This window comes from Capricornis sumatraensis, chromosome 14 (assembly GCF_032405125.1).
Source record: "Capricornis sumatraensis isolate serow.1 chromosome 14, serow.2, whole genome shotgun sequence".
In the NCBI taxonomy this organism is placed as follows: Eukaryota; Metazoa; Chordata; class Mammalia; order Artiodactyla; family Bovidae; genus Capricornis; species Capricornis sumatraensis.
The window spans coordinates 46,653,011-46,680,677 of record NC_091082.1 but is presented as its reverse complement, the minus strand read 5'-3'; the positions used below and the strand labels follow the sequence as shown (position 1 = coordinate 46,680,677).

The window sequence follows — 27,667 nt, the reverse complement described above, 5'->3', positions numbered from 1 at the left end:
AGCAAGAAGAAGCACAGTCTCACAGTGGCTAAAATAAAAACCATATTACAGAAAGTTAAACATGATGAAAATGGAGAAAGTTATGTCCCAAATGAAAGGACAAGATAAAACCCCAGAAAAACAACAAAATGAAACGATGATAGGCCACCTTCCAGAAAAAGAATTCAGAATAATGATAGTGAAGATGATCCAGGATCTCAGGAAAAACTATGGAGCCAAAGACTGAGAAGATGCAAGAAATATTTACTAAAGACCTACAAGAACTAAAGAAAAAAAAAAACAGAGATGAAGAATACACTAGAAGGAATCAACATCAGAATAACTGAGACAGAAGAACAGATAAATGACCTGGAGGACAGAATGGTGGAAATCATTGCCACAGAACAGAATATAGAAAAAAGAATGAAAAGAAATGAAGACAGCCTAAGAGACCTCTGGGACAGAATGAAATGCACCAACATTCACATTATAAGGGTCCCAGAAGAAGAAGAGAGAAAGGACCTGAGAAAATATTTGAAGAGACATTAGCTGAAAACTTCCCTAACATGGGAAAGGAAATAATCAACCAAGTCCAGGAAGCACGGAGAGTCCCAGCCAGGATAGATCCAAGGAGGAACACACTGAGACACATAATAATCAAGCTGGCAAAAATTAAAGGCAGGTAAAATATTAAAAGCAACAAGGGAAAAATGACAAATAACATATAAGGGAACTCCCATCAGACTATCAGCTGATTTCTCAATAGAAACTCTACAAGCCAGAAGGGAATGAATGGCATGATATATTTAAAGTGATGAAAGGGAAGAACCTACAACCAAGGATACTCTATCCAGGAAGACTCTCCTTCAGATTTGATGGAGAAATCAAGAGCTTTCCAGACAAGCAAAAGTTAAGAGAATTCAGCACCACCAAACCAGCTTTACAACAAATGTTAAAGGAACTTCTCTAGGCAGGAAACACAAGAGAAGGAAAAGACCTACAGAAAATGAAACCCCAAACAATTAAACAAATGGTAATAGGATTATACATATTGATAACTACCTTAAATGTAAATGGATTAAACACACCAACCAAAAGACATAGACTGGGTGGGTGGGTGAAAACATGTACATGTATGCACTTCCACTGACTTTCCTCACTCCACTTAAACAGCCCCCCTCAATTATATATATAATTATTTTATATTGTTAAGTTAATCATGTTTCCATTTTGGCATGCAATTGTAATTATCTTTTTTTGTTTTTGTTAATTCCAGTGCTTTATTGTTCTTTCATTCAATTTCCATAGAAGTCTTGGCACAACTCTATTCCCTGAGTCCTCTTTCTACCTCTTTGAAACTGATGGTCACACATTTTCCATAAGCCTTCAAGACAACCTTCTACCTGCCCTTCCCAACTTCCCCCACAAACTTTTTATTCTAATCCAAACTTCTATCAGAACTTATACGTTGACTACAAAGAACAAGAAACAGCATAAAGTGGTAGCAGAAAACAAATCCCAGATCCACTCGTTACTAGGTGACTTTGGAAAGTTTCTCAATACTTAAAGTTTCTGAACCACAGTTTTCCTGTGTATTAAATGTAATTATCTTTTATATTTTGTCTGGCTACTAACTTTAAAAACCGATTAACATCCTTTACAATTGTGATTATGTAACTATTACTTACCTAATACCTTTGTATCAAGATTAGTCAACAGAAAAATAATAGAACTCTGTAGCACCAAAACTACAATTTAACAGAAAAACCTGTAATCACATTTTTAAATCCAGATGCATATCAGAATTATCTTGAAATTTTTTGAGAAATACAAATGCCCAGATATTGTTTTTTCCTTCAGAGCTCCAGATATGTTTCTAATGAGCAGTCATGTTTAAAAACAACTGGACTATATGATGATCTTTTACTTTTATCTAGTTTGTTTCACTTTTTCTATTTTATATTCAATGATCCCATTTAATTTAGTTTGTGTTTTCCAATTTATCCATTTCCTTTGTTATTTTTTGTTCTTTTCAAAGCCTTTATCAAATCTAGCAGAAAAGCTTTTGTGTATATATATACCTAAATAATATGCATAATATATTTTAGTAAACATGAATTTTTTCCTAACTAAAAAATTTATGACATTTTGATTCCACTTGTTTGACTTATGAATAGAGTGCTAGATTTCTAATTAAAAAATAGATATGCAACAAGCCACAAAGGTTTAGTGAGTCACACAGAGAACTATATCTATATCAATATCTTGTAATAACCTATGATGGAAAATAATTTCAAAAATAATACATCATATATGTATAACTGAATCACCTTGCTGTGCCCCTAAAACACTGTAAGTTAACTAAGCTTCAATAAAATATATATATTAAGAAAAAAGAAAACTTAATGATGGGACTTAACTGACAGGCAATAATTACATAGACAAGTAAAGTTTTACATGAGTGCATCTTAACGGCGCTGTTTCCTTGAGCAATTAATGTTAAGCTTGATGGCATAAAATAGGTATGTTTTTCCTCTGAAGTGAGTTTGCTTGGTGAATGCTAACTTTTCTCTGATGATGCTCTAAAAGATCTGATACACTGTAAGAGGAACAGAAGTAAATTATATCATATTATGGTGTGGTATAAAATGGTATAACTGGACAGCATATTAAAAAGCAGAGACATTACTTTGTCAACAAAGGTCTGTCTAGTCAAAGCTATGGCTTTTCCAGTAGTCATGTAAGGATGTGAGAGTTGGACTATAAAGAAAGCTGAGTGCCGAAGAATTGATGCTTTTGAACTGTAGTGTTGGAGAAGACTCTTGAGAGTCCCTTGGACTGCAAGATCCAACCAGTCCTTCTTAAAGGAAATCAGTTCTGAATATTCATTGGAAGGACTGATGCTGAAGCTGACACTCCAATACTTTGGCCACCTGATGCGAAGAACTGACTCATTTGAAAAGACCCTGATGCTGGGAAAGATTGAAGGCAGGAGAAGGGGATGACAGAGGATGAGATGATTGGATGGCATCATCAACTCAATGGACATGAGTTTGAGTAAACTCAAGGAGTTGGTGATGGACAGGGAGGCCTGGTGTGCTGCAGTCCATGGGGTCGCAGAGTCAGACATGACTGAGCAACTGAACTGACTAACTGACAGAATGGTATAATTCTAAAATCTACTTTTATCCACTTGTGCTAGAGTAATTTTTTTAAATCTGGCATAAATATCAGACTGTTAAATTTCTCATGCTTAGATGAAATTCAGAAGATGGTATTCTAATCTTAACGTATGCCCTGAACAAATATTGTTATACTGTATTTTGTACTGCAAAAATGAGTTGCTTCTAATAGAACTGCCATATGACCCAGCAATCCCACTGCTGGGCATACACACCAAGGAAACCAGAACTGAAAGAGACACATGTACCCCAATGTTCATCGCAGCACTGTTTATAATAGCCAGGACATGGAAACAACCTAGATGTCCATCAGCAGACGAATGGATAAGAAAGCTGTGGTACATATACACAATGGAGTATTACTCAGCCGTTAAAAAGAATACATTTGAATCAGTTCTGTTGAGATGGATGAAACTGGAGCCGATTATACAGAGTGAAGTAAGCCAGAAAGAAAAACACCAATACAGTATACTAACACATATATATGGAATTTAGAAAGATGGCAATGATGACCCTATATGCAAGACAGCAAAAAAGACACAGATATGTAGAGCAGACTTTTGGACTCAGAGGGAGAGGGAGAGGGTGGGATGATTTGGGAGAATGGCATTGAAACATGTATACTATCATGTAAGAATCGAATCACCAGTCTATGTCCGATGCAGGATACAGCATGCTTGGGGCTGGTGCACAGGGATGACCCAGAGGGATGTTGTGGGGAGGGAGGTGGGAGGGGGGTTCATGTTTGGGATCACATGTACACCCGTGGTGGATTCATGTCAATGTATGGCAAAACCAATACAGTATTGTAAAGTAAAATAAAGTAAAAATTAAAATTTAAAAAAAATGAGTTGCTTCTTTTAGAAAAATCCAAAGTTTTAAGTTCATATCTCAAAATGCTAATAAATAGTTATTTTCTTTTTAAAAAAGTATCTTCTATGATGACATGGGAAGTATACATCAAGTATTCCTGCTATATTCTAAAGTACTATGTCCCAAGGAAAATAACTTGTATGAGCTGATCTACTCTCTTTTTAATGAATATAATTTCCACTTGAAAGAATAAATAACACTGGAAGATCTCTAAAACCTACTGGACTTCCCTGGTGATCCAGTGGTAAAGAATCTGCCTGCCAGTGCAGGAGACATGTGTTCAATCCCTGGTTAGGGAAGATTCCACATGATGCAGAGCAACTAAGCCCATGAGCCCAAACTACTGAAGCCCATGGGGCATAGAGCCTGTGCTCCTGTTAAGGAAGTTAAAATTGAAGCCTTGTTCAGGATACAGAAACCACAATAAGCAGAACAGGCCTCTGACTTTGTCTCTGACCTTCCTGGACACTGCCCTGCCTACCTGCCTGCTGTGAGTGCAAGCTGTGTGGCACCATAGATAAGATATGGGATGGATCTTGAGACTGTTGAATCCCTGGAGAGGGTCTGCCAACAAATCCCCAGGCCTAATAACATTCTAAGTTTTACAAGACAAAACAAACTACATTAATGTGAAGCCAGAGCTGCAATTAGCTCAAACATCAGTGATGATGTCAGTCTGTGGCCTGGGATTTTAAAGAGGAACCCCAAACTGCAAATTTTGAAGTCTCACCCTTGGAGTAGACCCACTACCTAGGACCCTTTCCCAATTGGGACCCCAGATGTGCTGTGACACAGGACTTCCCAGCACTGTTTAAATCTGGATGTTTGTCAAAACCCAATTTGGTGATATATCCTTTGCTGTTTCTATTTCTCTTTTCTTTTCAGTTCAGTCACTCAGTCAGGTCCAACTCTTTGCAACCCCATGGACTGCAGCACGCCAGGCTTCCCTATCCATCACCAACTCCCAAAGCTTGCCCAAACTCATACCCATCGAGTTGATGATGCCATCCAACCATCTAATCCTCTGTTGTCCTCTTCTCCTGCCTTCAATCTTTCCCAGCATCAGGGTCTTTTCCAAGGAGTCAGTTCTTCACATCAGGTGGCCAAAGAATTGGAGTTTTAGCTTCTGCATCAGTCCTTCTTTTAACGATAGTATATTGAAAAATATATTGAAAAAGTATAATGATATTCTTTTCTTTTAATGATAGTATACTGAAAGTAAGCTAAACAATTCTCCAATAAATACTGGCATTGTTTATTTGTTAAAAAAAAAAAAAGAATGACTATAAGAAGCTATTAATGCCTCAAATCTTCTGTGGAAAAAGAGGATATAAATAAATCTAAATTTTAAATGGTTTTATTTGCAGTGATGATAGCTAAGTTCTTATAAGGAATGTTTCTTACTAATTAAGAAAACCTGCTAGATTTTAAACATCCGTTATAAAAGAGAAATTAAGGAATGATCAATTATAAAACAATTTAGCCTCACAAAGATTCTCACTCTAAAACTCCAAACTACATGCTAAGAAAAACTTTTCAAGCAAAAATTAGAAACCTTTGCAGAGCAAAATCTGAAAATTAAAGCATCTCTAATATGATAATACAAAATGTTAAGAAAACAATTTACAAATATTCAATTTATATACAATTTTTAAAGGGAAAAGATGCTGAATAAACAGGGCACACAATGACTCAATAATAAATGTTGCACTCCATTCTAAATAAGAGTTTTTGCGCATGTATCTTATGTAGATAAACTATGACCTCTTTGTGCTTTTCTTGGTTCTAGCCTAATAGAAAGTCCCTTTTCCCAGGGGGCCTCCACTTAACACCATTTTCCACAAGTCCTTTCTGTTCTTTAGACAACTGAGAGTTTGTCCTCCTCCCAGTAAGCCTCAGCATAAGCTCCGTTAGCTTCTTTTAACCAGTTACCAGGTCCTGTCCTCCTCACAAGTACAACTTGTTAATCCTCTAGTAGCTGGAAACCTTAATGGAAAATTTGCAGGGTAGGTCCAAATATACATATTTTTCTTCTGCACCAAATGTTTTCCTCCATTCACCCATCCACAGGTCCAAACCAGGAAATCTACAAGTCATTCTGAAGAAATATTACCTTTTGGAAAAACAACTTTCAGTTACAGGTCTTTCAAAATCTGTCTTAAATGTCATGCCAAGAAAATGTAGGATTTTAAATAAAGCAAGTATCCTGTGATCATTGCATGGTGACACTCTCCTGGGCTACATATAATTCTTTTCTTAAGTACTATTTTTAAAACTCTCATTTATTGAGGAGTCTATGTCTTACACATTTAGAACCCACTTCATAGCCTTTGCAAATGAAGAAACAAACTTAGAAAGCCACAAAACCCCTTGGCTTTTGGTGCACACAACAGTGTCTTTCTGGATAATTCTTCTGTGTTCAAAAAGCTTATGATCAGTTCAACAGAGCTCTAAGCATCTCCAGTCTTTCAACATACATTTAGTGAATATCTTCTAGCTGTGAGTTTAGTAAAGTCTTCCTAGAAGAGATAAAAGCTCTCTCTTGAAAAGTAAGGCAGACAAAAGAGAACCCAAAGAGCTTTCCAGGTAGATAGAAACATGTGTTAAGCCATGGAGGGATGAAAGGGCTTGATGCATTCTAGGAAGTCTAAGTAGTGCAGTAAGACTAAACACCATAGTGAATGACAGGAGGAGCAAGAAAGGAGAATAGACAGAGGCAGATGGCCGATCATGAAGGGAACAGTGTATCATGCTAAAAAGCTGAGTAACAGACTTTAACAGTAAAGTAACTTGATAAAACTTGCATTTTAGAGAATCCACTTAGCTGTTTTTGACTTATGAAAAGGCCAGTTTCACATACATTTTGAATATATTTCTCTACTGAACTCACATTCCCATTCCCTCAGATATTCTTTGCCTACATTTTCTTCTTTCTATTCCTCCCTCTCCTCCTCACTCTATCATGAGCTAATGCTGTTATCTTAACAAACTGGAACTTCCCTATCCTCCCCCTCTCAACTCTATGTACCTCTTATGCCTACACCAACTTCTTTATGCTTTAGTCCCAATGGATGAGGTGCCCCTCCTCCTCTTTAAGAGCCTTTCCACAACAGAACCTCTGGACTCCATCCCACTGCATTTTCTCAAGACTTTCCTGATCCCCCTCTCCTGTCTTTCTTCCCTATATCACCTGTCTTTTCCTGGATCATTCCCACTAGCAAACAAAAATGCTCTTTTTTATTGTTTAGTCTCTAAGTTGTATCTGATTCTTTGTAACCCAATGGACTGCAGCACGCCAGGCTCCTCCGTCCTCCACTATCTCCCAGACTTTGCTCAAGTTCATGCCCATTGAGTCGGTGATGCTATCTAACTATCTCATTCTCTGCCTCCCCCTTCTTCTTTTGCCTTCAATCTTTCCCAACATCATGATTTTTCTCAATGACTTGGCTCTTCTCATCAGGTGCCTAAGTACTAGAGCTTCAGCTTCACAATCAGTCCTTCCAATGACTACTCAAGGTTGATTTCCTTTAGGATTGACTGGTTTGATCTCCTTACAGTCCAAGGGACTCTTAAGTGTCTTTTCCAGCACCACAATTTGAAAGCATCAATTCTTCAGCGCTCAGCTTTCTTTACGGTCCTTCTCAGACCCTCTTGCACCTTCTTCTCAGAAGAGCTATCTACACACATTATCCCTACTTACTTCCCATTCCCTTCTCAATTCACTCCAAATAGGCTCCAAGTTGAGATTCCCACCACTCCAGTAAAACTGCTCTCTATTCTCAGTTCTAAACAGCCTCTTGATTTACCTCCTACCTCTTTGGTTTCTCCTTCTTGGCTCCCTTTGCAAAGTGTCCTTCTGCTTTTCTTCTTTTCCCCTTCTTTCTCATAGTCTCTCCTGAAGTGATTTAATCTAGTCCCAAAGGTTTTCTTTTACTTGAGATGCAATTTATATACCATAAAATTCACTCCTTGGGAGTATACATTCAGTCACTTTTTAAAATGTGGATCTTTTTAATTTTTATTGAATTTGTTACAATATCACTTCTGTTTTATGTTTGAGGGTATTGGGTGGGGGGGAGGGGCAGGAATGTGAGGCATCTTAGCTCCCTGACCAGGGACTGAACCCACATCCCTTGCATTGAAAGGCAATGTCTTAACCAATGGACTGCCAGGGAAGTCCCAGTCATTTTCAATATATTCACAATATTGTACCAACCATGAACACCATAATCCCAGAACATTTTCATCACCCCAAAAAGAAACCCATATCCATTGGCAGTCATTCTCCAGTCTATACCCTGCCTTAGCTCCTGGCAACCACTAAACTGCTTTCTGTCCCTACGGATTTGCCTATTCCAGACATTTCATATAAAGGGAATATGCTATGTGGTCTTCTGTGTTTGGCCTCTTTCACTTAGCATAATGGTTTCAAGGTTCATCCACCTTGTAGAATGTATCAGTTCTCTATTCCTTTTTATGGCTGAATAAAGTTTCATTTATGAATATACTACATTTTGTTTATAGATATACCACATTTTGCTCATCTGTTCATCAACTGATAGATATTGGGGGTATTTTCACCTTTTGGCTGTTACAAGTAATGCTACTATAAACATTCATGTACAGGTTATTTTGTATACTTAGGTTTTCATCCTTGTCAGTGAATGCATAGGAGTGGAATTGCTAGATATTATGATAGCTATGTTCCACTTTAAGAATCTGTCAAACTGTTATCCAAAGTGTCTTCACAATTTTACACTCCCACCAACAATGTATGAGGATTCCAGTTTCTCCATATCCTTACTGAAACTTGTTATTACTCATCTTTTTTTAATAATACCCATTCTAGTATACATGAAGTGATCTCTCATCATGGTTTTAATTTGTATCTCCCTAATAACTAGAGATATTGAGCATCTTTTCATGTGCTTATTGGTCATTTGTATATATTTATTAGAGAAATGTCTATTCAAATCCTTTGCCCATTTTTATTTATTTTTTTTAAATTTTAATTGGAGGCTAATGACAATATTGTGGTGGTTTTGCCATACATTCAGATGAATCAGCCATGGGTGTACATGTGTTCCCCATCCTGACCCTCCCTCCCCATCCCATCCCTCAGGGTCATCCCAGTGCACCAGCCCTGAGCACCCTGCCTCACGCATTGAACCTGGACTGGCAATCTATTTCACATATGATAATATACATGTTTCAATGCCATTCTCTCAAATCATCCCACCCTCACCTTCTCCCACAGAGTCCAACAGTCTGTTCTTTACATCTGTGTCTCTTTTGCTGTCTTGCATATAGGGTTATCATTACCATCTTTCTAAATTCCATAAATATGCATTAATATACTGTATTGGTGTTTTCTTTCTGACTTACTTTGCTCTGTATAATAGGCTCCAGTTTCACCCACCTCATTAGAACTGATTCAAATGCATTCTTTTTAATAGCTGAGTAATATTCCACTGTGTATATGTACCACAGCTTTCTTATCCATTCATCTGCCAATGACATCTAGGTTGCTTCCATGTCCTGGCTACTGTCTTTGTCCATTTTTAAATTGGATTATTTGTCTTGTTGTTAGGTTACTAGTCCTTAATTGGATATATACTTTGCAAGAAAAAAAAAGTTTCCCATTCCCTCAGTTATCTTTTCATGCTCTTAATAATGTCCTTCAAAGCACAAAAGTTCTTAATTTTGATGAAACACAAGGTATATTTTTTAACTTTTTTGTTCACTTATATTTTAATTCTCATAGCTAAAAACCACTGCCAAATCTAAAATTATTAAGATTTACACTTGTGTTTTCCTCTAGGAATCTTATAGTTTAAACTTTTACACTTAGGTCTTCTACACATTTTTAGTTTTTGTATATGGTTTGAGGTAGGGGCCCAAATTATTCTCAATTAAAAATAAATTGTAAAAAAGAAAAGTTTTCACCCAGATAGTGATACATTTAACTTTAATTTTGCATCAATCATATCATGGCTATGTGGAAGTTAGATTGAAGAGTTATGGATGTGGAAAGCATTAAGTAAATCCCTATAGTCCAGAAGATAAAAGATGCTAACTTGAACTCAGTCAATGATTGTAGGAATTAAGCATCACTGGTTGTAAGAATGAAGCACAGGTGATGAATTTTAGAGATACTTAAAAAGTAAAGCTGTTTGGAGATCAGGGACCTTGGCAAGGGCAGTTTCAGTGTACTGATGGGAAATGAAGAGAACATTTCATTCCTTATACACAGCTGCAGAAATAATAGAAATTTCAGAAGTGATAAGAAGCCAGACTTTGGGACTACTAACAGGAGCACCAAAGAAGCTTTTGGAAAAACACAGATTACTCTGGTTTTACATGAGACCCAATGAGTCAGTCTCCATGAGTGGAACCCAGGAAGCCTCATTTTGACAAATTCCCCAAGTATATCATACACATATATTTACACATGTACTTGCTTTTGGAATGCTGAGATGAACCAGCCTTTCAAATATAATCATCCCTTGTAATTCAAATATATTTGTTCCTGGGCTCAGCAAGAGTTCAGATAGCAAGGGCTGGAAAGATAGGGAACTTCCCAGGTGGTCCAGCAGTTAAGACTCCACACGTCTACTGCAAGGGCTGCTGGTTCAATCCCTGCTCGCAGAACTAAGATCCCACATGCCAACAAGGCACTGCCAAAAAGTTTTAAAAAAGAAAAGATAGGGAAGGAAAGAGCTAAGCCAACATAGCTAAAGAGGGGAGATGACAAAATAGGAGAATCATAAGTAGATTTCTATCATTAAGAAAATGGAAGGGACTTACATCCAATATCATATAATAACTTAAAATATAATCTGAAAAAAATGAATCTCTATACTGTACCTTGTGGCTCAGCTGGTAAAGAATCTGCCTGCAATGCAATACACCTGGGTTCAATCCCTGGGTTGGGAAGATCCCTGGAAAAGGGAACAGCTACCCACTTCAGTATTCTGGCCTGGAGAATTCCACGGACTCTATAGTTCATGGGGTCTCAAAGAGTTGGACATGACTGAGCAACTTTCACGTCACTTCACCATACTGTACACCTGAATCTAATGCAACACGGTAAATCAACTATACTTCAATTTTTCAAAAAAAAATTTAAATAAGAAAAATGGTGAAGTTCAGGTAAGAGAAAGGACAGTTTAAAAACTAAGGCACAAGGGCTACAAACAGTTTTTCAGCTAAGAGCATTCGTTCATCAAACATAATGTTATCTCGTTAAGTGTCAAATAGAAAAATTTTTCTAAAAGTCATGATCTTTATGTCCAGTACCAGCACATCTTAAGTTGGGCCAACAATTTAATTCGTGAAAATTCAATAAAAATTAAGTATATAAAACAGAATTGCATAAGTTACTATGGGGAATACCAATAGAAGTTTGCGGTCTGCCTCAGGGACCAAAAACTACAACTCAATTATAAACCTTGAAGTGCTAAGCAGCATGGAACTAAACTTAGAGAACCATCCAGAGGTCAGAGAAGGCTACAGTCTGTGACTTCTGGCCCCATCTCAACTTATCAAAGTCTTATTCTCATGCACATTTCAAACCTTGCTCATTCACTCAGTCGTGTCTGGACTTTTTGTGACCCCATGGACTATAGCCTGCCAGGCTCCACTGCCCATGGAATTTTTCAGGCAAGCATACTGAAGTGAGGTGCCATTTTCTTCTCCAGGGGATCTTCCTGACCCAGGGATCGAACCCACATCTCCTGTATCAGCAGGTGGACTCTTTACCACTGTGTCACCTAAGAAGCCCCTTTTCAAACCCTACGTCTCTTAAAAAATCTTTCCTGGACTCTCCAAAGACATGTGACATTTTCCTTTAAGCATTCAGACCACTCTGCACCTCCAAAGGTGTTCAAATTCTGTCTAAACTTTCACCTCCAGTAATAATCATAAACAAAGAACTATGTGATAGCAAGAACCTTCAACATCAAAAACCTTCAAAGAGGCTCAACCTGCTTCCCATTTACACCATGCCAAGAAGCCAGTCAGTCTTTACCTCCAGCCTCTATCCTTCTGGTGATGAACTACTTACTGCTCCCCAGGTGACTCATTCGATTTCTTAGCTGATCCGCTGAGCAGTCTCCCTTACATTAAGTTTAAATCTGTCTGCCTATAACTTTCAACCATTTATTTAAATTCTGTCTTCTGGGGACACAGAGTCAATTTAATCCCTCTCCAATTAATGGCTCCTCAAATATTTGAAGACATCATCCTGACCCAGCCAACAACTTTCTAATAAATGCCTTGCATAAAAATTGTTAGCCTCAGTTCAGTTCAATCACTCAGTCCTTTCCAACTCCTCCTAACCCCATGCACTGCAGCACGCCAGGCTTCCCTGTACATCAGCAACTCCCGGAGCTTGCTCAAACTCATGTCCATTGAGTCAGTGATGCCATCCAACCATCTCATCCTCTGTTGTCCCCTTCTCCTCTCACCTTCAGTCTTTCCCAGCATCAAGGTCTTTTCCAACAAGTCAGTTCATCACATCAGGTAGCCAAAGTATTGGAGTTTCAGCTTCAGCATCAGTCTTTCCAGTGAATATTCAGGACTGATTTCCTTTAGGATGGATTGCTTAGATTTCCTTGTAGTCCAAGGGACTCTCAAGAATCTTCTCCAAAACCACAATTCAAAAGCATCAATTCTTCAGTGCTCAGATTTTTTTATAGCCCAACTCTCACATCCATACATGACTACTGGGAAAACCATAGCTTTGACGAGACGGACCTTTGTTGGCAAAGTAATGTCTCTGCTTTTTAATATGCTGTCTAGGTGGGACATAGTTTTTCTTCCAAGGAGCAAGCATATTTTAATTTCATGGCTGCAGTCACCATCTGCAGTGATTTGGGAGCTGCCCAAAATAAAGTCTGTCACTGTTTCCATTATTTCCCCATCTATTTGCCATGAAGTGATGGACTGGATGCCATGATCTTCGTTTTTTGAATGTTAACTTTTAAGCCAGCTTTTTCACTCTCTTTCACTTTCATCAAGAGGCTCTTTAGTTCTTCTTCACTTTCTGCCATAAGGGTGGTGTCATTTGCATATGTGAGGTTATTGATATTTCTCTCGGCAATCTTGATTCCAACTTGTGCTTCCTCCACCCCAGCATTTCATATGATGTACTCTGCATATAAATCAAATAAGCATGGTCACAATACAACAGCCTTGACGTACTCCTTTCCCTATTTGGAACCAGTCTGTTGTTCCATGTCCAGTCCTAATTGTTGCTTCTTGACCTGCATACAGACTTCTCAGGAGGCAGGTAAGGTGGTCTGGCATTTCCATCTCTTTAAGAATTTTCCACAGTTTGTTATGATCCACACAGTCAAAGGCTTTGGCATAGTCAATAAAGCAGAAGTATATTTTTTTCTGGAATTCTCTTGCTTTTTTTATGATCCAATGAATGTTGGGAATTTGATCTCTGGTTCCTCTGCCTTTCTAAATCCAGCTCAAACATCTGGAAGTTCATGGTTCATGTACTGTTGAAGCCTGCCTTGGAGAATTTTGAGCATTATTTTGCTAGTGTGTGAGATAAGTGCAGTTGTGAGGTAGTTTGAACTTTCTTTGGCATTGCTCTTCTTTGGGATTGGAATGAAAACTGACCTTTTCCAGTCCTGTGGCCACTGCTGAGTTTTCCAAATTTGATGGCGTATTGAATGCAGCACTTTCACAGCATCATCTTTTAGCATTTGAAATAGCTCAACTGGAATTCCATCACCTCTTCTAGCTTTGTCCATAGTAACGCTTTGTAAGGCCCACTTGACTTCGCATTCCACAATGTCTGGCTCTAGGTGAGTGATCACACCATCGCGGTTATCTGGGTCATGAAGATCTTTTTTGTACAGTTCTTCTGTGTATTCTTGCCACCTCTTCTTAATATCTTCTGCTTCTGTTAGGTCCATACCATTTCTCTCCTTTATCGTCCTCATCTTTGCATGAAATGTTCCCTTGCTATCTCTAATTTTCTTGAAGAAATCTCTAGTCTTTCCCATTCTGTTGTTTTCCTCTATTTCTTTGCATTGATCGCTGAGGAAGGCTTTCTTATCTTTCCTTGCTATCCTTTGGAACTCTGCATTCAAACGGGTATATCTTTCCTTTTCTCCTTTCATTTCCTTTTTCATATCTTTCATGTCTCTTCTTTTCTCAGCTATTTGTAAGACCTCCTCAGACAACCATTTTGCCATTTTGCATTTCTTTTTCTTGTGGGTGGTTTTGATCACTGCCTCCTGTACAATGTCACAAAACTCTGTCCATAGTTCATCAGGCACTCTATCTATCAGATCTAGTCCCTTAAATCTATTTCTCACTTCCACTGTATAATCATAAGGGATTTGATTAAGGTCATACCTGAATGGTCTAGTGGTTTTCCCTACTTTCTTCAATTTAAGTCTGAATTTCGCAATAAGGAGTTGATGATCTGAGCCACAGTCAGCTCCCAGTTTTGTTTTTGCTAACTGTATAGGGCTTCTCCATCTTTGGCTGCAAGGAATATAATCAATCTGATTTCTGTATTGACCATCTGGTGATGTTCATGTGTAGAGTATTCTCTTGTGTTGTTGGAAAAGGGTATTTGCTATGACCAGTTCATTCTCTTGGCAAAAATGTGTTAGCCTTTGCCCTGCTTCATTTTGTACTACAAACCCAAATTTGCCTGTTACTCCAGGTATCTCTTGACTTTCTGCTTTTGCATTCCAGTCCCCTATGATGAAAAGGATACCTTTTTTGGTGTTTTTTTTTCCTAGAAGGTCTTGTAGGTCTTTATAGAACCGTTCAATTTCAGCTTCTTCAGCATTACTGGTTGGGGGATAGAATTGGATTACTGTGATATTGAATGGTTTGTGTTGGAAATGAACAGAGATCATTCTGTCATTTTTGAGATTGCACCAGGTACTGCATTTCAGACTCTGTGGATTATGTGGGCTACTCCATTTCTTCTAAGGGATTCTTGCCCACAGTAGTAGATATAATGGTCATCTGAATTAAATTCATCCATTCCAGCCCATTTTAGTTCATTGATTCCTAAAATGTCAATGTTCACCCTTGCCATCTCCTGTTTGACCACTTCTACTAATTTACCTTGATCCAAGGACCTAACATTCCAGGTTCCTATGCAATATTGCTTTTTAAGCACTGGACTTTACTTCCATCATCAGTCACATCCATAACTGGGCATCGTTTTTGCTTTGGCTCCGTCTCTTCACTCTTTCTGGAGTTATTTCTCCACTCTTCTCCAGTAGCATATTGGGCATCTACCAACCTGGGCAGTTCATATTTCAGTGTCATAATTTTTTGCCTTTTCATACTGTTCACGGGGTTCTCAAGGCAAGAACACCGAAGTGGTTTGCCAAATTTGTTAGCCTCATTACCCTGATAACAACAGCCTGTGCATATCAACCCTTGTACCCTTTGGGGTCACCAAGTTCTTTGAAGGAGCTGTTATATGCATAGAATCTCACATTTTCTGGCATGTAGGGGACTGTAAATGACACATTGGGTGGATAAATCCATCTGCTAAAAGAATTTTCAAACATGTTCTTTTTCAACTGGTTTAATCATTTACCTACAATCAGACAAGTTTCTTAAACTCTCTCTGCCCTCAAAAATCAGATAGACATCATGTAAAGAAAATATAACCCAGAAATAATCTGTCAGATATGCATATTAAATTAAACACCTTAATAAATAAGAAACCTTTGTGAGAGACAATTTTTACTATATGCACTATTGGAATGTCAGAGGTGTAATCACATAGGCATATTCCTTTTTCAATTAATTTTAAAAAATAAAAATAATAAAATTATCTTCATTTTAACTCACCTAGTAAAACAGTATACTGTGAATTTTGCCTTCTGTTATGCAAAGATATGTCCTACCATGGAAATATAGAATAATTAAATAAATGACTAAAAGTAACATTAGATTTAATCTAGTCCAGAGGCATTCAACCATTTTGAGGACATCCATAGTAAGAAATACATTTTATACTGCAGCATGGTACACATATACAAATATACAACTAACACAAAAGTTTCACAAAACAGTACTTTTCATTACCTGGAAGGAACTCTGATACTCTTGTTTGAAAAAAAAATGCATCCAGTCCAACATCCACCCCATCCTCAACAAATGTATTGATGAAGAACATATGCTTTAGCTTGGATAAACATATACAGTCACATAGCTAAATCATTCATTTAGCTCCTACTACGTGCCAGCGTTGTTTATGGAAGATGACAAATGAAGTGCAAGCATTCCTGGCCTCATGGAAACTGCAAATGGCTGGACAGACAGACAAGGTAACCAACTGTACAGTAAGATCCCCATGCAGTGAAGTATGAACAAGGACCACTAAAAAGGAGCCTCTAAATCAGATAGGGAGAGTGGAGGAAGACCAGTGGGATGACAGTAAAGACCAGACTAATCCTAGCTCTCCTTGATTTCCATCATGTTGCCTCAACTCATCCAAGGTATTTCCTTTAACAAACATCCAGGGAACATCTACTGTGGGTATAAATTAAATCTACCTCAAACTAAATAACTCACAATAACTCATAACTCCCTCCTTTTTAGATTCTATTTGTGTTTTTTCTTCAAATTTTTTCTCCTCCTTAAAATATATGAAAATAATGGGCTTCTGTTTTATTAACTAGAAAACAGACGCACATACACACAAAGCTCTAAGCCTCCTCTGGATAATCCAAAACTATTCTTACACAAAGCTTGAGGCATACCTAGAAACATACAGAAAATGTAATTCCAAACGGAACCAGTTAACTAGCTCAGAGCTAAAACTGGAGGTTAACAAGTTGTGAAAATGTCAGTCAACTCAAGATATGAATCTTTCCAATGAAAATAAAGTCACTGGGTATTACTTCAACACCTACTTCAAGAAGTTTGATACTTCTGTAAGGTCTAATAGCACCTGACACTATTTTTCTTTTTTTAATATAAATTTATTTATTTTAATTGGAGTTTAATTACTTTACAATATTGTATTGGTTTTGCCATACATCAACATGAATTTGCCACAGGTATACACGTGTTCCCCATCCTGAACCCCCCTACCTCCTCCCTCCCCGTACCATCCCTCTGGGTCATCCCAGTGCACCAACCCCAAGTATCCAGTATCATGCATCGAACCTGGACTGGCGATTCATTTCATAATGATATTATACATGTTTCAATGCCATTCTCCCAAATCATCTCACCTTCTCCTTCTCCCACAGAGTCCAAAAGACTATTCTATACATCTGTGTCTCTTTTGCTGTCTCACATACAGGGTTATCGTTACCATCTTTCTATCTTACCTCCTGATCCCTTGGCTATAGGTCATTTCTCTTCATTGACCTTCACTAATATTCTTGCTAAGTTGTCCTCCTTCACCAGTCAGACTCAGTTGTTTTTCCCACTTCTACCTCCATCTTTGCCTACAACTTCATCTAACATTTCCAAAAGATAAAGATATGCTAAGAATGGTTGTGAGAATTGGACTGTGAAGAAAGCTGAGCGCCGAAGAATTGATGGTTTTGAACTGTGGTGTTGGAGAAGACTCTTGAGAGTCCCTTGGACTGCAAGGAGATCCAACCAGTCCATTCTGAAGGAGATCAGCCCTGGGTGTTCTTTGGAAGGAATGATGCTAAAGCTGAAACTCCAGTACTTTGGCCACCTCATGCAAAGAGTTGACTCGTTGGAAAAGACTCTGATGCTGGGAGGGATTGGGGGCAGGAGGAAAAGGGGATGACAGAGGATGAGATGGCTGGATGGCATCACCCACTCGATGGACGTGAGTTTGGGTGAACTCCGGGAGTTGGTGACAGGGAGGCCTGGCGTGCTGCGATTCATGGGGTCCCAAAGAGTCAGACACGACTGAGCGAGTGAACTGAAAGAATGGTTTATCAATATCACAGAATTAAATACTTTGCTTAAAATTCATTCTCTAGGAGAGTATCTGAAAATAATTTCAACAAAATTCCTTTTAATTGTATTATCTCTATGTGATTAATTCTACTATGTTCATTATCTCTGGTATTTGCCATTCAAACCCTAGCATGTTACTTAACTTTTTCCAGTTCAACCATCCATATTTCTAAACTGAAGTTAATAAAACATGCTTTTACTATACTCTCAGGGATACTGTAAGGATTAATAAAAATAAATGAGAAGTACTTTGGAACTCTTGAGAAGGAAGAATATACAAACTGGACTTGTATATATGTGTTTAAATATACACTGGAGTAATGCTAAATGTGAGTAATGCTTTCTTTTAAAAAGATCCAAATATACTTTAAGATCTAGAACTAACTGTAATTTTTAAACCTTTAACTTAGATCTAAAAGTTAGCATTTTGATGCAGCTGTAATCTTCCAACATCCACAAAAAAATCTGTAAATAGACATTACTATCTATTGTCTTTCCTAAATTTGCTTTTGTTTCAGAAAATGCCAAGTTTAGATAAAAGACTTAAACTAATAGCAATCATTTATTGAATGCACTATTACAGGCAATGCACATTAAACACTACTATCTATCTTCTCTCCTAGATTTACTTTTGTTTTAAAAAGTTAGAAATTGTCCATTTCTAGATAAAAGACTAAAACTAGTAACCATTAAACAAATGGATTCCAGTACCAATTCCAACATGCGAAGGTTGTTTCTCACACCAACAATAAGCAGTGCTCTGGACAACAGCTGGGTATCCTACAATTCAACTCAGTTCTGACATGATATACCTGGAGAAACCCTTAGACTTCACAGGTTGACAGCTCAGTTCCACAAGACCACCCTCTCCTGTAACCTCAGGCACCAATCTAAAGCCCAGGTTGTTAGAAATGTTTCTAACCAACTAGCTACAGATTAGATGTTCGCACGACCTCCTCCTTGGTCCAAACAACTTGCTAGAGCAGTTCAGAAAACTCAGAGAAGCATTGTGTTTATTTTACTACTGTTTTATTATAAATAGGTATATATCAGGAAGTCATATGGAAGAGACATATAGCACAAGGTATGAGGAAAGGGGGAGGAACTTCCATGCCTTCTCTACTCTCCCCAAATCTCCACGTGTTTGCCAGCCCAAAAGCTCTGTGAATTTTGCCCTTTTTGGGTTTTTTATGGAAGCTTCATTACATAGTTGTGATAGATTAAATCATTGGCCACTGACAGACTTCCCTGGTGGTCCAGTGATTAAGAATCCACCTTGCAATGCAAGGGACTCAGGTATGATCCCTGGTCCCGGAAGATACCACATGCCATGGTGCAATTAAGCCCTAAAGCATCAACTATTGAAGCCCACATGCCCTAGAAGCCATACTCCACAATAAGCCCATGCACCGCAACTAGAGAGAAGTCTCCACTCACGACAACTAGAGAAAGCCAGCATGCAGCAATAAAGGCCCAGCACAGCCATAAATAAATAAATTTTGTTGGTCATTGGTAACTGATTTGACTTCAAGCCCCTCTCCTCTCCCTAGAGATTGTGGGGGGATTGGGGGAGGAGCGGGCATGGGGATGAGACTAAGACTTCCAACCCTCTAATCACAAGGTTGGTTCCACTGGCAAAGAGCCCTCATGCTTGGGTGCTTTCCAAAAGTCACCTCAGTAACCTAACAGAAGACACCTTTTTTTCAAAACTTAGGAAATTTCAAGGGTTTGAGGAAAAATAAGTGAGAAACTATGAACACAGACCAAATATATTTGAGAATTATATTTTGGTCATGTGAATGATGAAATACATGTTTTTCTAATAAATCTCAATATCATAGAAATCACTTATTACATGCTTATTATGGGTCACACACTTTACAGCATCTTACGTGGAACCCAAAAGCACATAAAACAATGAAGTCTGTATTACTGTCTCTGTATTGCAAATGAGGAAATTAAATCTCAGTGACATTCAATGCCTTGCTGAGACGCCATGTTTGTATCCATTATGGAGTTAGAGGTGCGACTGATATGCCTAGCAGCAAAGTCTGCCCTCAGTTACCAGAATATGATGATGATGATTTCTTTCCAAATTCTGGCTTTTTCAGGGTCTAAGAAAACAAATATATTAAGTAAGATAAAGCATCCATCAAATTATTTAAATGGATTAGTCTTTTCAATTTCAAGCCACAAAAACAACAGACAATAAAGTCCTGCAGAAGCCCTACTCACTTCTAATAGGTATGAATGTGTTATTCCCAGAGATAGCACGACCTTTAAGCTGTGGGAAATGAAAATAAGACACCATCACAAAGAAGCATTGAGACACACACTTTAAACTCCTGGAAACAGAGAATCTTCAGCAGGGATATTTACAGGAAAGACAAAATCTAAAGCAATACTGTATCATTCATATAATTCATAGATTAAATAAATCATTCTTTCTCTCAAAAATCTCATCCACTTCTTAAATAGTAACCTTTTCATTATATTACTTAACTTACACACAAGGTTTCAGAAGCTTTCCCCAGTTAAAGCAAGGCCAATCAGTGACCAACCCAGGCACGACTTTCTAGATATGCACAGCTGGTAGGAAAATATTAATAAAGTATGAAAACATCTACTATTTCATATAGTCTTTTCCCGGGCCCATCTGTTTCCCAAAAGTTACAATTTACTCTAGTGTATGTGTTGTGTTTGGTTGCTCATTAGTGTCCAACTCTTCGAACTACAGCCCACCAGGCTCCTCTGTCCAGGAAGTTCTCCAAGCAAGAATACTGGAGTGGGTTGCCATTTACTCCTCCAGGGGATCTTCCCGACCCAGGGATTGAACTTGGGTCTCCAGTGTCTCCTGCATGGGCAAGCAGGTTCTTTGCCACTAGGACCAGTGTATTAGCCTGAGAAACATCCTGTTCCCTGTCTCTTTACCCTATTATGTATGGAGGAAAAAAAAATTCATGGCTGGTCTACCATCAAGAGAAGTAATGGAGAGGAGTAACAAGGAGAAGGAAAGATTGGTCCAATGTAAAGAAATGGGAAAAGGAGGTAGTGAGGATGACAGGGAGATAATTTAAAATGATAAGTGGAGAAAGAGAAGATGATGAACTGCCACTGGGCTCCCAGTTCTAAACACCAAGTTCCAAACTCAACTCTGATTCTGTTTCTGACCTTGGGCAAATCTCTTGTTTCTCTGTAACCTAATGTACTCCAAGAAGTGAGCAAAAGTAAAGCCAGAAGAAAGTTTCTTATAGAACCTACTGAAATGCCTATCTTTACTACTGATTTTAAAAAAGCTAAGCCAGCTCTGACCAAAAAAAAAGAAAAACACCAATTTGGTATTAATAAACCTTCTAATTTTCTAGAATGGTGTTTAACTCAGTAATGCAAATCACTTAGTATCAACCTTCCCTCTGCCTGTACCTTCCTTTGTAAATACATTCTATTCTCAAGTTTGCTTTTAGAACACTTTCCCTAACATTTTGTCTTCTACTTACTCAACTCCTTTAACTAAATGTCTTATTCTTAAAAAACAGAATTCCATCTCCCTTAAGTATTAGTGCCTTCAAGGTCCTTAGTTAATCTGATCCATCCCACCCTCAACGTATCCAGTTATATTTTTAATCTCCCCAACCTCTATTCTTTCCTGCTACTCTTCTCACAGGCCCTATGCAACATACAGTGTCTCTTTGTGATAAACTGACAATCTAAATTCAATGCCTTGTTGTCAAGTCAGACACTGAGACACAGATTACCACCTCCCTGCTTTGACATCGATACTTCAGTGCATGCAGCCTTGAGCTAAAATGATACTGGCTGCCAAATGACACTGAAATCTCCAATACTGTCTATTTTCCACTACATCGCAACTCAATTTCAGAACTGTAGTTTTTCAGAGGTTTTTCTTTTCTGTAGGAATAAATTGACACAGTATAAATTATTTTCTCCCATTTAGTTTTCATTATACCCAACTGTCTTCATTTTGCAAAATCTTTGAAAGTTGTGATCTCGTACCTTATGCTGTCAATTCTCATTTTATATATACATCAGCTTCTGTACATTCACACTTCCTTCTACATTCTTACCCAGGATACCTAGAACTCAATAATACCCACTCATTGACTTTATTTGCCCACATTTCTCCAGAGTTATCAACCAGAATCACACCCAAAACTAAATCCCTGCTTGGCCACTTGCTAGTCATGTGACCTTGCACAAATTACTTGTCTAACCAACCATGAATCTCCTTCCTTATTAACATGGGGATGTGAAAATAAGGTACAGAAGGCTTGAAACAGGTCTAACAGCATCCGTGCCTGCCAACAAGTAAGGAGAAACAAATACTAGCCTCCTCCTTCCCTCCACTTTATAATGTTCATTTTTTGGAGAAGGAAATGGCAATCCAAATCCTTTAGAATTTTTAAATTAATGCTGAGTGTGAGAAAAAAGCAAAGCAGACGTAGACAAAACTTTGGCCATCTAGAAAATAAATGGTTTGTTCTACACAGTACACTAGCACAGAGTTCTCTTGATGTGGCTCTGGTGGAAGAGGAAAAGAAAAACTCTTCTATTTCTTTTAGCTGTTTGCAGTTCTTTCTTAAAAGTAATCATAATTTAAGCAAAACATCATAATTTAACTCTACTTATTAGGCCCAGCACAAAGTACTGACTACCTAAGACAAACAATTTACTAAATGTATGTCCCGTTGGTAAAGGACCCAAGAACCTACTCTCTAGAATAGCTAACTATTAAGTTCCTATTCCTTCAAAGTTTCGGGTAACAACATCTGCCCAACTTCATTCTTAAAGAAGTTAATCCAGTGCATTTTTTTATATCTGTTAATCATAAGTAAATTTCAAAACAGAGATATACTATCCAGTCCAGTTAACTGAGGTATATTGCTTCTCAGGAATTATTAATACTTGATTGTTACAATTAAATCCTACCAACTGAATTTGTGAAAACCTAAAAGTATATTACACAATGTGAATACAGTAAAAATATCTTTGTAGTTTCAGGTTTTAGCAATTAACTGTTGGATAAAACAGAGCTCATGTTTCTGACACTTTAAATAGGCTCTTGGGAACCATGAAGTATGATTTTCAACAATTATCACATTTTAATTGTTAGCACTCATTTATCTAATAACTTTAATAGTTGGAAGCCATTTATTGAAAAATATTCACTAATCAAATGCTTTGATGTTTTTTAAATAAAACTATTTCAGAATTAATAATTTCACTAAAATGCATGCTACTGCTTCAATTTTTAAAAACTCTCTTGAAATTAGTCAAAGGATTTAAGAATAAATTAGTATCTAAGACATATAAGTGGCTTTGAATTTTTAAAAAATTATCTGGTCATGTCTACTCAACAACAGCATCAAATGGTTCACTTTTAAGTTTCTCCAGCAAAACAACTCTAATTCGATAAATCAACCTACCCATGTTTAGAAACTTTACAACAAAATAAATATACCTTATATGAGATTTTCACATTGACATGAACTCCCCTCAACATACTCACTTTATCTTTTATTTGACCCCCACTCATCAAAAAACCTACTTGTGCACAATTGAAAGTCTATTTTACCATTTAGGCTAGAATAGAATAATGTGAATCCTCTGCCTACATAATTAGCATTGAAGAACTAATGTTTCTAACAAGTATATCATTAAAAAGCATTTACACATTAGCAACTAGTACAGTTTCACTTAACACCACTATAAACAAGTTATATTCCCTCTCAACACATACTTAAATAAATAATCCAATTACATCTTAGAGCTCTCTTCAAGAATGTCTAATATAGTAAAAAAAAAAAAAAAAACTTATCTCTTAACTCATGTTGCTTCTACTTAAGGGGTTGCCTCAAACCCTCTGTGAAATGAGGCAAGACAGACTGATTTAAATAAATTATGAATGAAATTATTAATATAGCAGTTTGTCATTATTTTCGGTGGTAATTTGAAGTGTGATCAAAGAAAGACATCAAAAGTATTTATCAGAGAAAATGGTAAATCTCAATATGGAGGAGTTCAATACAGCCCAGAGGTTTTAGAGCACAAGTATAAAGCCCAGATACCTCAAGCTGAATCCCAGCTCCACTTGATGCATTACAAGTACTCTATAAACGTTGACCATTATCATCATCTCACTGCACTGTTTAAAAAAAGGTAGGGTGTAAAAGTAGTTGAATAAGTTCGTCTACACACAAATAAGACCAATGGACAGACCCCATGCCATCTAGTGAACCCCTATATTCAGACAACCCCTATATACTTAGACCACTGAGTCTCAGCTTCTATTCATTAGACCTTAAGCTGCCTCTCACTGAGAGCCTATATCTCATCTGAACACCCAAAAGAACAATTTGGTTTCCAACACTATATTACATTACATTAATATGTAAATTAATCACTTTAACAAGAAAATCACAAACAAGTAGTTCATTCAAGACTCATTTTATTCATAAGTCTCAAAACTTGTCAACCCAAAATTAGATTTTAGAGTTACAGCTAAATGAAGTAAACAAATTCACATCCAAGTTCATTCAGTGATGTCAAAAAATCAATATAAACAGACAGAGAAGGAGACAGTCCACTAAACATGGATTGCTAAATGTTAAGAAGAAAATGCATCATTATTTAAGAGGACAAGCTTAAATGGTGAACAAATGCTACTAATTTACCCAAGTAATGAGCCCTTGTTTTATGACTGCATTCAATAACTGCATAGAGGTCAGAGCCTTAAAATGAAAACAGCTATATGTAAAAGAGGAAAGTTTCATTCTTAAAGAACCTTATCTTTATTGAAAATTTTCTGGATAATAAAAAGATAAAAGGTTATAGTGTAATATGAGCAGTTTTTTCCACTTAGAATGAATCTCCTAACAAAATACAGAACTCCTTTTTCCCTAAGGTTTGTTTATAATTAGAAATTAGATTCCTCAATAATTCAATGACTGAAGCCTTTACTAAAATCAAATTACTTTTTTAATTAAATTTTCACCTAATATATAAGTTCTGCTGGCAGGTGTCATCTCTACAGATAATAAAGCCTTGCTATATTTATTAAATCAGTTTTTTCCTTTATGCCCATCCTTTCCTTTGACTTGATATTCTTATAGTATTTAATTATTGGTAAATTAAATTACCAATAAATTACATACTATTTACAATGTCCTTATTTTTCATTCTATCATAAAGAGTATTCAAGCTAAAATATTTTACTCTTTCAGATTTTTAAAATTCTCATTTGGAAAGAGTATAGCTAGTGTGGAAAGATATTTACAATTTTATTACAGCATCAGTGACTATGTTCAGGATTGGAAAATCTGAAGAACAGAATCAAGATATGTGGATAAAATCAACATTAGGTTCAAAAGTTCTTGCCACAAAAAGTGCATTTATAAGGCAGATTCATCCAACTAAATATATAAAAGATGCATAAAATATGGTCATTGCATTTGAATTACTTACAATTTTAATCTTTAAGTATTTGTTTAAAAAGCAAAAGTAGTTAAATGATTATTAAGGCTTCCTGTTAAATGCTCTGGAGTTTGTAAATCCCAAAAAAACCTCACCAAACCTCACTTTCACTATAGATACCACTTTAAATTTACTGAATTTCATTGACAATAAATCAAAGAAAGTAAAACCCTTATGTATGTGACTATTTTGTGTACACGTTTGAAATCACGTATTCATCCGTCACTAGACCATAAGTCTATGATGACATAGGCAAAATGCTTTACCATCACTTTTCTCACCACTAAAATTAATGATAAAACTGAGAAAAGTGATTAAGCGACTTAGTCAAAGATAACAGCCAACTGTCAGCAATCTTACTTTTTTAGAAACTAGGTTTCTTAGCTTTTTAGTTCATCAGGAAGGGGAAAAAAAAAATCCTTAAGAGTATCATCTGAGAGACAGCATCATCTGAGAGAAAAGAATATACACTTTATGAATACTACCATTCCCAAAGATGTGGGAATATCTAATTTTTACACAAACACTAATAAAAAAGAAAAGAAAAGCCAAAAAACAAACCACGAACCTTCTGAATTCAAAATCACTAACCAGTCAAACAGAAAGAGTCAAGTACAGTCTCTGTATTGTACCATCGCCGGCCCCCTCCATCAGCTATTGTACATTTCTACCTAGTTTATTACTAGGAAACAGATTTCAGTTTTCATAATGCTTTCCAATGGGCTTTTCTTAGCAAATGTCTGCACTCCTCAGGCAAGGCCGTTAAGGTAACTTAATCTCTCATGCACTGCTCAATCGGGTGGGGGGGCGGGGAATGCTGATTCCCAATTTAAAAATGAATTATTTGGGTTTTTCAGAATTAAAAGTAACTACGAAACCTGGAACCATAATTTCAATTCAACTGTTAACTTGAAGGATCGCAGGACAAATAAAAGCTTAGGGAATCGAAGATGATGCTGGGGAAGGGGGTGCAGAGAGAGTATGAGAAAGATGCTGGTCCATTCCGAGATGATGCAGGAATGACATGGCACCTGGACAACACAAGTCCCAGTTCACCCCCCTCTCAGAGTCTCTGCCTCTGTTTCTCTCTATGCCTGGAGCTGTGAGTAGGTGCACACACAAACGCAATCACCTTTTACTGTTGGACTCCTTAGTGAGGAGAACGGTGGGGAAGCGTCGTGGGTTAAAGCCTCACCACAACAAACGATTTCTTTCTCCTCGAACCCCGCCTCCCCTGCTAGGGGCAGGCGACGACTGTCTCGAACAGTAGACAGCTGACAGGAGCCGAGAACCAGGGCGAGAAGGAAAGCATCTCCAAGGGGGGAGGGGCAGGGAAATGAACCCCACAGCCTCGCGGAGAGCCTGGGGAGGCTGACAGGAAAAGGAGGATATTGAGCCGGGAAAACAGAAAGGGGACTGGGAAGCTCCCGGGAGAGCTACGCATTCAGGCTGTCCCCGGGGCTGGCGCGCAACGGGCGGGAGGGGGAAGTCATCCTGGGGCGGACCCCCTCCCCGACTCCCAGACCGGAGGACGGGGAGGAAATGGCTTTGTATCGCAGGATGAAAGGCAGACAGGAGGGCCACCAGGCGGGGAGGGACAGAGGATGCCCGGAGCTGGGACGACCCCGCCCGCCGTCACGGACACGGCCGCTCTTCCCTCCCATCCGCTGCAGCCCCTGGTCCAGCCTCAGGCTCCTGCCCTCGACACTCCAGCAGCCTGAAGTGGGGTCGCCCCCGCCTCCTACCCTCCCCCTCGCGTGCTCACCTGCCCACGAAGTTCTCGAGCACCGAGCTCTTGCCGGCGCTCTGGCCGCCCACCACGGCGATCTGAGGCAGCTCCAGCAGGCAGCTCTGTCCCAGGGCGGAGAAGGCATCCTGCAGACGGTTCACCAGAGGGATGAGCTCCTCCATCTCCCGATTCCCCATTGTGCCTGCCCCGCCAGATGCCCGCTAGTCCCTGCTAGTCTCTGCGACCTGGCAGGGAGCCGGGGCCGCGCCGCCCTCGCCGCCGCTGCCGCGCTGGGTTTAGTCAGCCGGGTACAGCCAGACGTCGGATCCCGCCACGGTCCGGCCTCTAGTGCGCTCCTGACAGCAACGGCCCCGAAGCGCGCCTGCGCAGGCGAGTGGGGGCGTGGCCTGATTCCGCGACCGCCCCGCCCTCGCCGGGATGGGCGGCTGCTGTGCCCTAGGCTTCG

At 38.3% G+C, this 27,667-nt stretch overlaps 1 protein-coding gene across 5 annotated transcripts in view; it reads right to left on the bottom strand.

Annotated features, from left to right (window-relative positions):
* The window catches only part of DNM3 (dynamin 3), a 634,763-nt gene extending 607,365 nt beyond the window's left edge, over window positions 1–27,398 (bottom strand). For all 5 annotated transcript variants that reach the window (XM_068986589.1, XM_068986590.1, XM_068986588.1 and 2 more), the window contains exon 1: window positions 27,238–27,398. In XM_068986589.1, the coding sequence (XP_068842690.1) occupies window positions 27,238–27,398 (161 nt within the window). The remainder of the gene's footprint in view (window positions 1–27,237) is intronic.
* Window positions 27,399–27,667: the final 269 nt, after the last annotated feature.